The following is a 15,780-nucleotide window of genomic DNA, read 5'->3' as shown; positions in this document are numbered from 1 at the left end:
ATTAGCACACCAGACTGTCAGCTGCTATGCATACACTACTTTACCATGTCAATAGAAAGTAAGGTGTTGCCTTGTTTTGGAAATGTTGCATGCTATTGCATTTCAAACGAAGCTGTCCACACCAGAAATTTAACGTCTCAGCTCAAAGAGCACCATTGTCAATCATTTGTGTCTTCCTACTTTGTACACTCATCAAGGGGTCTTTTTGAACTTTGAAGCCATTTGGCAATGCATGGCAATTATCTATTCAAACCCAAGCAGGCATAACAACAGTGGTAAAAGAGCTATCCAGTTATCAAGTTGTGAGCTCTGCTGAACTTATTTAACTCTGAGCAAAGATAAAGTCAGGCTGCAAGTCAAAGAGATTTGTGCGATTTAAAAACGAATGTGTTGGAGATAAGATAACAGTGACAGGAGACATTTTTGACCATAAACCTTATAAACCACTGACAAGCAGATATTCATTTTAACGCAGAACAAACCACAAGCAAAGCCGACAATGCAACTACACTGCAGCTCAAAAAGGCAAAGACCAGGACACATGATTGATATACTGACTGTGTGAAAACAGTAAAGGTTTGCTATATACCACAGTGGTCTTGTTTCAAAACTAAAGGCAACCTTAAAAAAAGAAACAACAGAGGGAAGCCTGGGAGTGACAACAATCACAACACTATGGGCGAAAAGATAACAGGAGGAGGTGGCTGCTCACAGCTGACGACTGGGGACAAACATTTAACAGGCCGGTGGTAACAGGAAAAAGGTAAGCCTTGTGCAGTGACACAGCACGGAAACCCAGGAGACGAAAGATCCAAAAGGAGGAACAAAACATTCTCACAGCTCTCTGCCTGCTCAGGTGTCAAATACAGCCTTCAGCAAGATAAATGGATCAAGTAAAGTGATACTGAGACACTGGTATTCAGCGCTATTTCTCAAAGAAATAAATGTGCACAGCAGTCTATTTTGGACAGTAATGTTCACTTACTTTACCGATTACTTATTGAAACAAGAAATATTGTACCAGTTTATCTTCATATGGTAAACAGGATGCAGGTGTTACCACTGTGGCAGCTGTATAAAAGTATCTGACCTAATAGGTTCTTTTTTTCTGTTTTTATAACCTACAAACCTCAAAAGCTTGTCCATAGCGTGAGCTGTTTAAATAAAAATATGCAAAATTTAATGTAATCAATATGAACAGTGCCACAATTTGCATAGCCTAAATGATTGCCAAAATGTAATGTGGGCCAGGTTACTGAGATAAACCTTGATAACCAACAGTCGTCAGTTCTCACCATATTCCAAAGAAAGAAGTTTCTCTTGTACTGACAATTCAGTCTGGTTCCTCCTTGTTCAGTCTGCATAGAACATGCTGCAGCATCCATGTTGTTTTCGGTTTAAGGTAGTATGCAACCAGGTTTCTTTCCACATTTGGCATGACCCAGCCTTGAGACTCTTCTGCATGATGTGGCCTGAGAGAAGCCATTTTCCACTCCATTAATAACAAAATGAGGTGACCACGAAGGGCCTAATACGATCACTTAGATCCTTAATGGTAAAGGCACCCTGCAAAGACAGGGTCCAAAGAGCAGTAGCTATGGTACCCACTGCACATTGTCACTTATGCTAATATCCCATGGTACCTGCTGTTACCAAGAACTTCCATCTGTAGGTTTGCACTAAAATGAAAACATCAGATTTATGCTGCATTTTGTGTTAGAATTGTATTTAATGCTTTTTGCGAAGGATTTTTTAAGTTTGTGCACACCTGTATGAGTATAGAAATGTGGATAGGACAAGCATTGACTACACTGTAGGCCATTCTCAACTTACGGTCATTGGGACAAATCTTACTGCTGATAGGGTGCCAGGTGGCCCCCCAACCATCCATAATAACAATATAGTGATTCACAATGGGAATTGTTTCTGTACTTTTAGTATTCATAAAATCCTATAAACATCCTAAAATCCTTTAAGTGTCCTACAATTTTAGAAACATCATACAATTCTATATATGTCCTAAAATCCTAGAAACATCCTTAAATCCTAAAATTGTCCTAAAATCCTCAAAACATTTATGGGGCTGCTGCAACCGGCCCCTGGTGTCCTGTCATTTTGCAAAAGTGGCCCCCAAGCAAAGCAAGCTGATCATCCCTGTTGCCGGCTCACTATACTGCTGGAGTCCTCTGACACAGTTTAAAAGGCAATACTGAGATTCTGATTATACAGACTGATGAAAAGTATAACATTGGCCAAAGTTTTACATACTGTCTCTAATGCTATTTTTTAGTGTGCAATCATAACAAGTGTGGTTTGTTGTTAATACAGAGACAGCCGGAGACAATAAGATTAAAGGCTAAAAGATATTGCAAATCTCATGTTAAATGACTGATGGGAGTAAATTATCAAGCCAGTGTACAGAAATAAGAAAAGCTTTTCTCGACTTTCACAGTGGCCTTGCTCCTTCAGTATCACCATCACTGATAAGATTGAATATCTAATCGCTAAATGAAGGTTTTTCGGACTCGGGAGTTTGTTTATTATGACAACAGAGTAATTTGTACATTTGTATTGCAGACATGAAACAGCGCTGGGAATAGATCACACCATTCCTCTCCCACAGCATCACACATGTCAGGGTTTGATTTTGCACAGGATATTGTGGTGACTCAGCAGGGGCTTGAATCTCAAGCTTCTCTCCCACAAGCCAATAAAAACAATCACATTTCTTTGAACTTCTCCGAGGTAGCTCTGTTCTTGTATTGATCCCCATTTTAAGCACTCAGTAATTGCACTGTAGGCTGGAGCTCAGTGAGGGGCTGAAAACTAAGGAGAAAGGTCCAAAGGGGAAATTAGCTTTCCACATGGAATGCACTAAGTGTAAAGATAATAATTTTTTATTTCATTCAGATTTGTTGTCAGTTTTTTGTTGTTTTCTTTCACACTAGCAGCATGGCTCTAGGGACAGCTCTGTTTGTCAGTGTTGTATCGACACTCATGTCCCCAGAGGATGAAGCCTTCTGACTGATAAGCTGACAAGCAATGATAGCTCAGACGAAAACACCACTGGAGTCAGATGATTTATTTTTGTATTTATGAGTTATGTTATTTAAGTAAGGAAGCGTATTTTGATTTGTTAGTTGATTGAACAATGGAAAGGGGGTGAAAAAAAAAATCATGTTCGAAAATAAAAATTTTAATCAATCAGTCAATCAACAGTCCACAGTAGAGTTGGGTCACTTTCCAGTTTCGCTGGTCTGGTCTGATGTTCGAGCTTAAACCCGAATGATATATGCAAACCCACTGAACCGGCAATTGTTATTATGCACGTTCTGGCAATTTTAACAGTAGCCTAAGTCGCAGCTCTAAATTCAAGTCAAATTGCATTAGTTATAAGCAATATGACAGCCTGATTTATATGATGTCATTGTAAACTTAATAATAGAGCTACTAGTACCATACAGGTCATGTATTTTTTTAGTTTTATTTTTTTACTCCTGGGGTGATGAGAAGAGAAAGACTAAAACTGCACCCACACAGCAACATTTTAGATTTAAAGCCAACAAAAGCGCTGTCCTTACTGGCTGCAGGTGGTATGCAATGCAACCCATCTCCAGTGAGGGCTAACTGTTCACAGACCGATCAAAACAGTGAACATAGCTGCCTTGATGTCACCCATTGGTCTGTGGACTGCTACAGGGTCGGAAATTAGCATCAGCCAGCAGCCAAATGCCGTTAAATATGCAAGTGGCTGCCAGATTTGCGTCACTCACCAGACAATGTTAATCTATTGAGCGGCTGGTAGATTTTGAAATTCACCAGCCACCGTAGCAGGTGGACAAAAAAAGTTCATTTCCAACCTTGGACTGCTGTTTTATAGCATTGCAGCATTTTGTCTGTCAGCATCTTGGTTTTTTGGAGCCAGTAGTGACCATATTTGGACTATAGGCTGGTGCTGAAGAGGAGCGAGGGGCTGATTTGACTCAAAGACTGGCAACGCCTCGCAGACAGCCTGTCACTCAAGCAGCCAGGCCGTTAAATAGGCGAAAACTGGGCCTTAATAAAATGTCAAATGTCAAAATTCACACCCTGTATAGTTCTCATGAATGTTGAAATTAGCTAAAGAGACCAAAGTCGTTTTTTGGACCAGTCTGTAAAAATGTTTCTTGTAGTTGTAAAAATACAGCATTTCAACATGTGGGTCTATGGGGATTGACTTACATCTGGAGTCAGCCTCAAGTGGCCATTCAAGGAAAGGCAGTTTTTTGCAATACCGCTTTGGCTTTATTTTTCAGCCCTGGAGTTACCACTTATAACTCTCCCATTAGCACAACAGGTCCAAAATATTTTCCACTGGAAACAGTTATTACCAGTTTTTATTATCAGCCTTTAAAATCTTCACTATCTTCAGAAGTGTCTTTCTCCAATGAATGAAACTCTTGTGCTATTCCATAATATTCAACACAAGTCATGAGAAGTGCTGCTGAAGGCTGTGCTCCCCAAGTTCTATAGCTGCGCACCATACACACTCATAGAAAGTGTCGAATACATCTGCCCACACAATCCACAAAAAGACCACAAAAGACTTCCATAAAGGAACCTTCAATTCCAGTAAACATAATAACCATCTGCTGTATTTCCATTTCCTTCATTCATGTGTGCTTGAAAGATGAGTCATGGATGAGATACAGTATTAAATGTGCACCATGCGTAACAAGAAATAGCTTACAGTTAAACATTTTCATTTTAAAATTAGCCTCCCTGTTGATGTTCATTGAGAAAGCGTCACTAGCTGGTCAGGGAATAACAGGGGACCTGACAATACGCAACATGAGTCATCAGCCGTGGTTAATATACAACTATTTTAAAACACGGTTTTAAAAAAAATCATGAATTTTCCTTAAGATGTTTTTTTTTTAACACAAATGTCTTACAATAATAATCAGCACACTGAGCACATTAAAGGTAATTAAAGCAGATGAATACTGCAGTGTTAGCGAACATTAATTTTTAATCACTCTCACACAAGTGTCACTGCAATAACAAAACAACTTCAACAATATTTCCACCATGGCCTCTGTGGCATTATATTCCAGGATCCATTCATAAGTGCACTGTATTTAAGACTGCCTGAACTACAACCATTGACCAAGCCAGTTGCTAGGAGCTGGAAGAAAAAGGGGACCATAATCTATCTTTGAGTCAAAGGCTGTTTCTCTGAGGACCAAAACAAAGACAGCTTGTTCCCTGTAGGTTTAATTTACATCTCACAGTCCTGATGTCCACCTGTTCCACCTTAACATTATGTTAACACCCACTCGAATGAAGCGGAGCGCACTCTCCATTCAGTGACCGAGCAATAGAGAAGCGGCAGCCACTGTTGCTTGGTCAGTATCTGTTTCAAAACACAACAAGATTAAACCACAGTGAAACTGACGGTATTCAATCCAGCACGCAAAAAAAAAAAAAAACACACCGCATCCCTGCCGTTCTCCAGCAAAACGCACAGCAGCATGTATACATTTTCTTACCGTGTAAAGCCCAATCCTGCACAGGGCAAGGGAGAGCTGCATGTGCTCCGACATTGTGCTCAGCAACAAGCGTAACCCCCGGCAACAAACAAGCCAAGCCTCTGGAGTAAATGAATGGATGGAGGAGGATCAGGAGTAGCTGAGCACAACATTGCCAGGTCAACAACATGAGTCCAGCCCTTTAAGGTCTCACTGTAAGCAGCCAGTGTCCACGAGCCATTTCTTTTCAAGTCTCAGCTTTACAGACGGGTTTTTGCAAGCGATCAGATGAGCATGATTGAAGGTTTTCTTGTGTTTGCTCCCCGTATTCATTCATAGAGAGATAAAAACACTATTGCCACAAGGATCAGCGGACAGACACAAGCTTGAGATTAGTTTGGATCTTTCTCTCCACAGAGATTAAGGGCTCAGTGACAACTAGGGATCCAGAATGAGACTACAAATTGGATTAGTCACCATTACCCACCCACACACTATGCATATACTGTATGTGTAGCTTCTTGAAATATGAAAAACAGCTTTCTATGCATGGAGGAGGATGAAGGGATCCACCACTGGAGCTTACAGCACCCGCGGGGATTTCAATAACTGTTGTGGGACGCTTTGTCGGAAGTCCGTCTGTTAAGGAGAACTGTGAGTCATGTTCAAATAGCTTGTTATGGTCAGCTGTCTAGTTATAGTTGCTGCCACCACCTGCTGACATACTGAAGTTATAATAGTGCTCATCTGTAATGCAATAAGGTTTTGTGACAACTATTAACACCAGCAACAGGTAGCCTTGAATTCAATTTGATGCCTTTTTTTTTTAAGAATGCCAGTTTCGTGCAACACAGACTTAAATTTGCCTATAGGCAAACTGATTGAAGTTTGTATTCCAGCTAATATGCTAATTCAAGTTAAAAAGCATTGCGAGTGTTTTAAAGTCATGCTGAAGAATCAAAGATTTATTTAAGATTAGGCAAAAACCACCACCTACTGAAAACCCAGTTATTATTGGGTTTATTATTATTTGTTTTCATACAGTTTAAAGTCATTGTAAATCAAAAATAAATATGTGATGAGTTTGTCACATCACCAAAAAATGTTACTAACCATTCGGGCAAATTTGAATTATTAAAAAAAAGTATATGAAATCAGGTTTAAAAATCGTGAGAAAATGAACAGTATTCTCTGCTCTGAGATGCTGGGGCGTGTCTGTGGAAGGAGCTGAAAGTATGCTACGATTACTAATGTTAGAGCCTGTAGCATTATAGAGTTTATTCCTCATTTATAAGGAAGGGATTATGTTAAGGGCGGTTCCATTGCATCATCGAGCATGCTATTAGTCACACCCAAAATATCCAGGGCTCAGGTGAAAAACAGTTTGAAGCTCAAACTCCACAATGCAGTACTACACTGTTTCCAGTCCTTTTGACCTGTCTTCAGCAAGTATTTTTCTAACATTTATGAAGTGTTTAGAAAGAAATCACTCATTTTGCTTGGGGATCTGTATTGTGTAATTAAGACTTTGTAACAGTTTTGATCTGTGTTTCTTGGTAGAGGTAGCGTGGAGAGTTTTTGACAACATACACATCAACCTTGGTTGGAAATGAACTTTTTTATCCACCTGCCACTGTGGCTGGTTGATTCCAGAATCTACTAGCTACTTAATAGATTACCACTGCTTTTTGACTGGTGAGTGGAGAAAATCCAGCAGCCACTTGAATATTTTCCCTGTATTGGGTTAGTGGCTGGTGCTGGTGGTGTCGTATGGCTACACGTCACCAAACATCACACTTCCCGAGTTAAGAGTCAGAACAATAAGCAACAGGCATCTGTTCCCAGCATAAACACCACCCAACTAAAAGCTCGTATATGCTCAACATTAGATACGTATATACAGCATGGACACGGATGGAGCCTTTGTGCACATTTTCTTAAAGCTTACGAATACAGACAAAACAGAGCAGTACTACTTGGTATCATGGGGGGACAACGAATACAGTCATCCTCTGTCCACCTGTTGCGATGTACTGAATGCCCTAACTGTACAACACTATCTACAATGCTGCATCCGTTACAAGGTAAATTATTAGGATACACTCCAATGTCACCTTGTTTGTCACCTCCTTTGACTTTTGACCCTATTTGACTATAATACATCCGTGCTTTTGACGCTGCTCCCTAGTGCCATCTGTTGGCTGTATCTATTCAAGATTCAAAAACCTGTATTGTCTATCATATTGTGACAGAAAATTGCCTTCAGTTAAGGGCTTAAACAAAATGAAAAAAAAGAATTCACACCAATGAGACTCACATAAAATCACAGATTAAAACATGTGCAAAGCTACATTTAAAAAAAAAAAAAGCAGTGACTGTGCCATCATACAGGACACATGGAAGCATAAGAAATATTTACAATGTTTAAAACGGACAAATCTATTTTTTGTACTAAAGGCAGCATAAAGGAGCCCTTACTCAACAACACGAGACACTGTCTGATGATGTTACGTCATTTGTATTTAGGCGAAACAGTCAGGTCACAATGGTACATTTCACAATTTTCAACTGTTATGACTTCCTTAAAATCCAAACCAGAACATCTGTCATCTCTCTCTTTTTTCTCTTTCAAAAAACACAACTTAAACAACAAACAAAACAAAAAAATCCAAATCCCAGCTAATAAAGTACTGTGCATGTCATACACAGTACAGTTTGTACAGTTGATATCTTTTTCTGTAATGCAACACCTCCTGTAACACGGCACCATAAGTAGGTAGGTCAGCAATATGCTTTCCTGTGAAAGTCTTGAGTCACTGATAAAGCTCTGATTACCAAACTGCATGTGTTTATGGCTTTTATGGACCCATCCCACCACTCTTCAAATAAAGCAGAACAACAGACCAATGGCAACAGAGCCTTTCTCCACTTATCCAAGTCCTTCATATTTGTTTTTTTAGTGAGAAGTAGCAATGATAGTGGTTATGGCCCGAGAGAAAATAAAGGAAATGAAATGCAATAAAAACCACAAAAACAGTTCACTAATGACCCTTTAGAGCAATGGTCCATCATCTTATTTGGATGCTGATATAAAATGAACTCAAAGTGCCTGAGCATTATGAAACGACCATAAATATTCCCTTATCTCCAACAGCAACACTGATGTTGCTCCAGCTTCAAGATGCTGACTCACTAGCACTCTCCACAGACACAAGGGAATCACTGCAATGAGCTAGCCAGCAGGCACAAAAACCTGGCTGATTCGCTGGCAGGTTAAAACCAGGGAAGGGGTTTCAGGAATGCTGCTGAGCTCAGAGAGGTATTTCACATAACAGCTGGAGGCTATGCACTTCAAATAAAAGGGCAGGTTTAAGGAACTGTGGCCAGCTTGACCAAACTTCAGGTAAATATCAATTCATATCCATAAAAACCTGAGTACGCACTGTTCTCTCACTGTTCTCACCAATAGATGAAGTAAATCATTAGCCTGATATAAATATATAAAACGCACACACATTGTGGAAATATTTTTAGTTGGTGCTCTTATCTGCATACAATAGGTCATTTATGTTTGTCTCTGAGAAAAACTTGGCGGCAACAGCGCCAGTGAGGTGTGGGACACGGTCACACAGGGGACAAAACTGAGCGGAAAAGTAACACCAGCCTCATATCCCATAGGCTAACAAGCTGTATTCATGTGCTGCCAAGAGCCTCCCATCAGCTCTCTTTCCTCTGTGTTGCGGTGGTGACATGTCGGTCTGCTATAGCCTGCTGTGTGCCCTTGGACAGGAGATCTGCGCTGAAATACAGTTAGCGAGCCAAAGACATATGCAGGCTTCTACTAAAATAATTTATTTTCACGGAGGTGTGATCTTAGTGCAGACTGGATAAATTGAATGGCTGGGGTGCATACCACATAACTGCAGTGTCCCCAGTTTGGATCTGGTCCGAGACCTTTTGTTGCAGGTCATGCTCCTCGCTCTCTCTGGAAACTGTCTACCTCTGCCTGCTATCTAGTAGCCAAAAAAATCTCATTTTTTGTTCCAAATTGATGCTTAATGCATACTGATAATTTTCTGTAGAACTCAACCATTAACTCCTGCAATCTAGTGGAATCAAGTACTAAAATGTTTTCAACACATGGGAATCTCACATTTCAGCTTATGCTTTTTCAATGAAACTCGTCATTTTTTCCTTACTTATCTTGAGAATGTGCCTTCTTCGCTGCAAAACTGCAGATTGAGACAGATTTCCCTTTGGCTTGGTGCTTCTACTAATTAATACTACATTTTTTAAAAAAGTGCGAAGTACATACTGTAATTTTAATGTTTTTTAACTTTCAACGCTGTCCAATACTGGTATTCTGTGTGAGGTCTTATGGAAACTTTCATATATTAATCCAATATATATCCATCCTGCCCAAATAAGAGCTCTCAAAGTTGGGCTGCAGCTAAGGATCATTTCATGATCAATTAAACTGCCATTATTTTTTTTTAAATCAATCGATTAATCATTTTGCCAATAACATACCAGAAAATGGTGAAACATGTCGCGTGTCTTTTCTCAAAGTCATGCGAGGTGACATTGTGAAAAGGTATCCAACCAACAGTCCAAAAACCCCAAGCGATTCAGCTTATGCATGTATGATAAAAAAAGCATACATTTCTCAAATGTAATACACATTAGAAGCAAAACAATTTATATTAAAACAATTATACATCAAACTAGTTGACAATTATTTCTCTGCTGATCATCTAATCAATAAATAAACTAATTGCTGCAGCAACAAGTGTCATCAGAAACTTCAACTATCTTCTCAGATTTCATTCACAATAGCATTTAACAATAACAGAATCCAACCGAGACAAATTCAATGTCTCGTCAGCTACAGAAAAAGGAAAAGAAGGAACAAAGGCAAACAGGTGGCAGCTAGGTTCAGTCAAACTGACTGAAAACAGGTGTTTGGTCGGTCATTTTTGTCTGACAAAACTATTAATAGCAGTGACAGCTGAAAAACTGCCCTCCTCGGCTGATGCCTGTGGTTTACCTGCTGTCTGAAATGTTTTCGCTTTTTGGAAATAGGGAAAGAGTACATATGGGGCTCACCATCTTTACCAAAAAATGTGATCATTGGCCAGCTATCAATGTGCCCGTCAACTCTACTTTTTCTGAAGAGAACTGCAACGATAATTCAACTGCTAGGTGCAATATTTGCCAAATATGGCTATATTATATGTCACCCAGAAAAGAAAAGGCTTTTGCCAGTAGCCTTTATTTCCCTCATCACCAGTGTTATTCATTTATTTGCATGTCTCAACAAGGAAATATATTTGAGGTTTGAGGTATGGGGTGTTAAGTGGTGTTTCATTGTTCTGCTTTACCACACCACACTGAAATATATTTGTACTTTGTATTTGATATCTGTACAATACTGGTTTTTAATTTTTTTCTAAATATAAAAAAGGGAACCAAAGTCACCTAAAACAAAATGCTTAATGCACTTCTTGGGTTGAAATGAAAAGGCAATGCCATAATTGCATAAACAAAGAGCCATTCTTACAACACTTTCTGTTAGCAAAAGATGACCCTTTATCTCCTTTCTTCCCTCCTTATATCTCTCTGAACACGAGTGGAGGTGTGAGCCAGCCTTGTCAAAGAGGCTCTGTTCAGTTATCTTTCAAACCCATCATTACCATATGGTCTGAGGTCACTGCCTGGCGGTTGCTGTCACTGAATCTTCAGCATAATCGGAATTCTGTAAAAACCGTGCTGGTCGTTCCACACCAGACAAAATGAATGTTTTTAATAACAAAATTTGTTTTTGCATATCTGGCTTTCTTGAGGGCAGAGCGACAAAAGTGACCTGAATGTCATTCTACCTAAGAATTTAGTCACTCAAGTGTAGTGGAAATAAAAATCTGGCAATCTCTTCAAGAAAGACAAATGTGTAAAATTAAAGAAATGGACTAAATGCTGAGAATTTGCCACCAGCAATAACTGAGCACCAACAATGCAACAGAAAAGCCATCGTATAAATATAAGCATGCAAGCGTCACATTGAGAAAGCCGTTTTACTGAATTATTGTCTGCTACGATAAAACCGGAGGAGAATGTGCGTGTTTTAGAGACTCACACAGCCAATAGTTTGGTTCTCTCACTTTCAAAGAGTCCTCTTTTTCATGTCACTCACAGCACATTCAGCGTGTCCTGTCTGGTGAAGTCTGCCACAAGCTAGGGTCCAAGAGCCGGCCACACGGTGCACTTGTAATTTGGTAAGACTGTGTCATGGCAACAGCACCAAATTCCTCTGTCAGTGTTGTTGTTTTGTGTAAGTCTCTTTTAACACTTTGCTGACCACGCAGGAGTACTGTCCTTCAACATGCTCAAGCTCCCAGTCGAAACAGAATCCACCAAAAAGTTGGATCTCTGCTATAGTCATAATTCAAACCACTGTTATTATTGCCCAGCAATGCGCAATATTTGTGCACTCATTCCTGTCCATCCCAAATACTCTTTTAGGCCTGACCTGATCTAATATCTCACAAAAGGCGTCTTTAATCAAGGATTTAGTGATAAGTTTCTATTGGTTTATACAGAGGGGAAAGACACAGTTTTGGTTTGGGTTTTGTGCCAGATCTCCAGTGCTGCACAGCAGGAAAGGAGGCCCTGCTGCCTATCGAGTGCCTGACCTCAGAGGACAGCCAAGCACTCGACTCCGACAGTCCACTGAGTTACAGCTGTGCTTTCCACAAAAAAAAAAAATCACAGAAAATTTTTAATCCTCAACCTTGAAAGCTGTGCATTTTTCCAAGGCAATGTTAGTGGTTGTAGCTTGTCGCATTTTGCCAAAAGGAAAAGAAGAGAGTACAAGGTGAAATCAGTTTCTATCTTTACGTGTCACGAGTGCGCTTCCTTTGACAACAATGACTCCTGTGTTTACCTTTGGTTCCATCAGCTTTCCATTAACATTTAACTGACATTACAGAGTAACTCTAGTGATCTATGAATGAGCCACTCTGGTCTCCTTTTGTTCCTGGCAAGATTTCTTGCTCAAAGGTCAGAAGCCACAGAAAAGCTAAACATTTATTAGTTTGCAATAAAGGGATAGTTACAATTTTTTTGAACTGGGGTTGTATGAGGTATCCATGTTCAGTACAGTAGATGGCGGTCAGCACGCCTCCTGTTTGGAGACGCAGGCTGGATTACCACACAGAAGCTGAGCAATGTGCAGCTGTAGATGGGGTCAGCAGCAAAACATATTTTCGCCACCTTAAAAAGTCCCCCTTAAAACAATCAATAACAGTTTAAATGTATGCTATAAAGAGTATTTTCACTGCTTTGCTTCTCCGTCAGACAGCAATTTCTGACATGGATACAACAATGTACAACACAGTTTAGACATAAATAAGAAGAAAAATAAAAACATAAACAATATATATGTGTTTGCATTAACTTTAACTGCTCTGGTGCCAGTTGTCGGACAAGAAATTGTAATCTTGACTCATGAAATGTCTCAATGAAGCAAAAGTTCAAACTATGAATGAGCCACTTTAGTCTCCTTTTGTCCCCAGTAAGATTTGTTACTCCGCGGCTGGAAGCCACAGTCAAGCTAGACATTTATCAGTTTGCATTTACTATAACTGTTCAGCTGCCAGTTGCCAGATCGGATATTGCAATCTTGCTGAATTAATTTATCAATGAAGCAGTCATACGAAGTATGAATGAGCCACTTTGGTCTTTTGTTCCCAGTAAGATTTGTTAGTTCAAGGCCAGAAGCCACAGACAAGCTGGACATGAATCAGTTTTCATCAACTATAACTCTTCTGGTGCCAGTTGCCAGATCGGACATTGTAATACTGACTCAAGAAACATCTCAGTGAGGCAGAAGTTCAAAGTTCCTTTTAGGTCCCACATCTTGGGAGGCCCACTATAAACAAACTGATAACACTGGGTGGGCAAGTTCCTCTGCATTTCACACTGTCCCTCTGTCCCTCTTATGAGATGACAGCACAATGTCTGTGCACTCTTTATTTCCTCCGGCTGTATAAATTCCCAGGGAAAGCCTTCAGTTTCAGCTTCCTTTCTATTGTTGCACTTTTCCCAGCAGCACCCATCCCACCGCTACAATGTGGGCAAAGGCCCCTAAACCATAATCTCCCAGCCAGGCTGCAGCTGGCACAGGAGCCAGGACTGTAATAACTCTTTTGGTCGCAGGTATTACAAATATTTAGGGGACTGATATCTCAAACTAGATAAGATTGTCTCATTCATGTCACGATCTGATCAGAAGGATCGGTATCAGCCTAATCAACACATGTTTTAATTGATCAGGATCGGCTATTTAGAGCACGCACCCCGCCTGATCATTTGTTCGTCACTGTCACAGCGGTGTCAAAAATGGAGAGCATGATATGCGACAGGTTTTATTATAAGGCTGCTAATTCTACTTTAAGTGGAATTAAAAAAATTTTGGTGAACTACTTTTACTATAGTGCTGTAATAGGCAGAATTGTAACTGGCTTTTATTTGTTGTGAGTGGGGATGTTTATGTTCAGCTATATTAACATTACTTTGAAGTAAAAATGTGATTATATATCTCATTTATAGTGTTGTTTACTTCCACTACAATGCTGCACTAAGTGGATCTGAAAGCAATTTCTGAAGACACGTTTTAGTTTGTTTACTTTCTTATTTTGTTGAAAAAAACAAATGCTGTACTAAGTGGAATTGTGATAAGGGCCAAATCAAAAATATTTTTAGTTTGTTTACTTTATCTTTGTAAATATAACATAAAGCAAACCCTTATTAACTGTTTAGATGCAGACATTTTTTCTTGTCTTGCCCTGCAGAAAAACTGTCAAGCATACTCAGTGGATTGTTTTTAATAACTTTAACTTTTAATGTGTATTGTGCAGCTGCAGGTAAATGCTAGTGTCGGATCGGGACTAGGTATGAACAGATACTATCAGCTGACTTGGATCGGCACATCCCTAATCGCTCAGGTATTACAAATATTTAGGAGACTTATATCTCAAACCAGTAAAGACTGTCTCATGGTATCTTGACTCCCAAGTATTCTAACACAGTGTAGCTTTGTCCTCATCAGCAACAGTAAGTTTTGTTCCTCTTGACACATTTATGACGTTACAGACACACATAAGTTAGCTAACAGGACTTTAAGGGTGTAGCTAGTCGGCTAGTTGTCGTGTTTCACATGTAAACAGATCGGAGTCTGGGTCAACCAGTTAGACACACAACACTCACAGGCGAAAGCTACAGGCTAAACCTGACATATTAGCACAAAACAATACCCGGTACTACACCTGATTGTTGGGGGACACACACCTGGGAGTCTCCACTGTCTGCTTAGGGGCTCAACTGGCAAGAAACCAAACGTTGGAGCCAGACTGCAGTAACTACAACATTTTGAATCATTTACTCACCAGATAATCCATGTACTATCGCTGACCAGTCACAGCAGCACGAACTGGCTTTGCAGTAATCCCGTTTTTGCCTGAATGAGTCCAAAATGTAATGGATTTGACCACACGTCGCTTTGTATTCCCCGCCTTTCGACAGCCACAGCAAGATAAAAACCAGCCTTTTGGTGGCTTTAAAAGCAACGATTTTCGCCGTCTTCTTCGCCGGTGAGGCAAGTTTGAGCACAGAAACGGTGGAGTTTGTTTGAGACGACGAGGGCGGCGGGTATCGTGCGCTTTTTCTGACCAAACAGCCCCTCGTCCGCCGGCTGACTTCCAGTTTTATCACACAATATCAGTTGAGTGTTTGGTTGAGGAAACTAGCGAAGCCTACAACGCGACGTCACGCACGTCGCCCTTGCGCACGTAGCGTGATCACGTGACCAAACACATGGTGGCTATTTTCATTTAGAGGGAGGAACCGCTGCTCAAACTGTCTCTGTTGAAACTAACTTTTCTGCGTTTCATATGCATTTCAATTAATATTTCAAAAGCATATTGTCGATCCAATGTGTTCACTGGGATTTTTTTTTACAGTAATAATGAATAATCTCTCTCATTTTGCCCTGCAGACGGGAGGACTTTGCCACGTCCCCTTATCAGCATAACACCAATGTACAGATCTATAGGATTAAAACTGCAATTCGCTAAAATACTATACTGCGCAAAAGTCTTAGGCCACCTTAAACTTTGTTATTTTAGCAAGGTTATAATATATGATAATGTATAACTTGTGTGTGTCTGTTACGGTATACAGTATGTGTCATGAGGCACAAAACTCACTGTTGCTG

At 40.0% G+C, this 15,780-nt stretch overlaps 1 protein-coding gene across 4 annotated transcripts in view; it reads right to left on the bottom strand.

The window, feature by feature from the left end:
• arl15a (ARF like GTPase 15a) overlaps positions 1 to 15,531 on the bottom strand; it is a 135,827-nt gene extending 120,296 nt beyond the window's left edge. Inside the window, exon 1 of one of the 4 annotated variants that reach the window (XM_042487491.2) lies at positions 14,954 to 15,531. In XM_042487491.2, coding sequence (XP_042343425.1) covers positions 14,954 to 14,965 — 12 coding nt within the window. In that variant the 5' untranslated portion in view covers positions 14,966 to 15,531. Of the gene's footprint in view, positions 1 to 5,531; positions 5,899 to 14,953 lie in introns of those variants that run through there. The other 3 variants (XM_088076538.1, XM_088076537.1, XM_042487490.2) reach the window with 3 other exon arrangements.
• Positions 15,532 to 15,780: the final 249 nt, after the last annotated feature.

Source organism: Plectropomus leopardus, chromosome 4 (genome assembly GCF_026936395.1).
Source record: "Plectropomus leopardus strain MGB_pleo_1.0 chromosome 4, ASM2693639v1, whole genome shotgun sequence".
In the NCBI taxonomy this organism is placed as follows: Eukaryota; Metazoa; Chordata; class Actinopteri; order Perciformes; family Serranidae; genus Plectropomus; species Plectropomus leopardus.
Note: the sequence above shows the minus strand (reverse complement) of the source record. Positions and strands in the feature narration are given on the sequence as shown.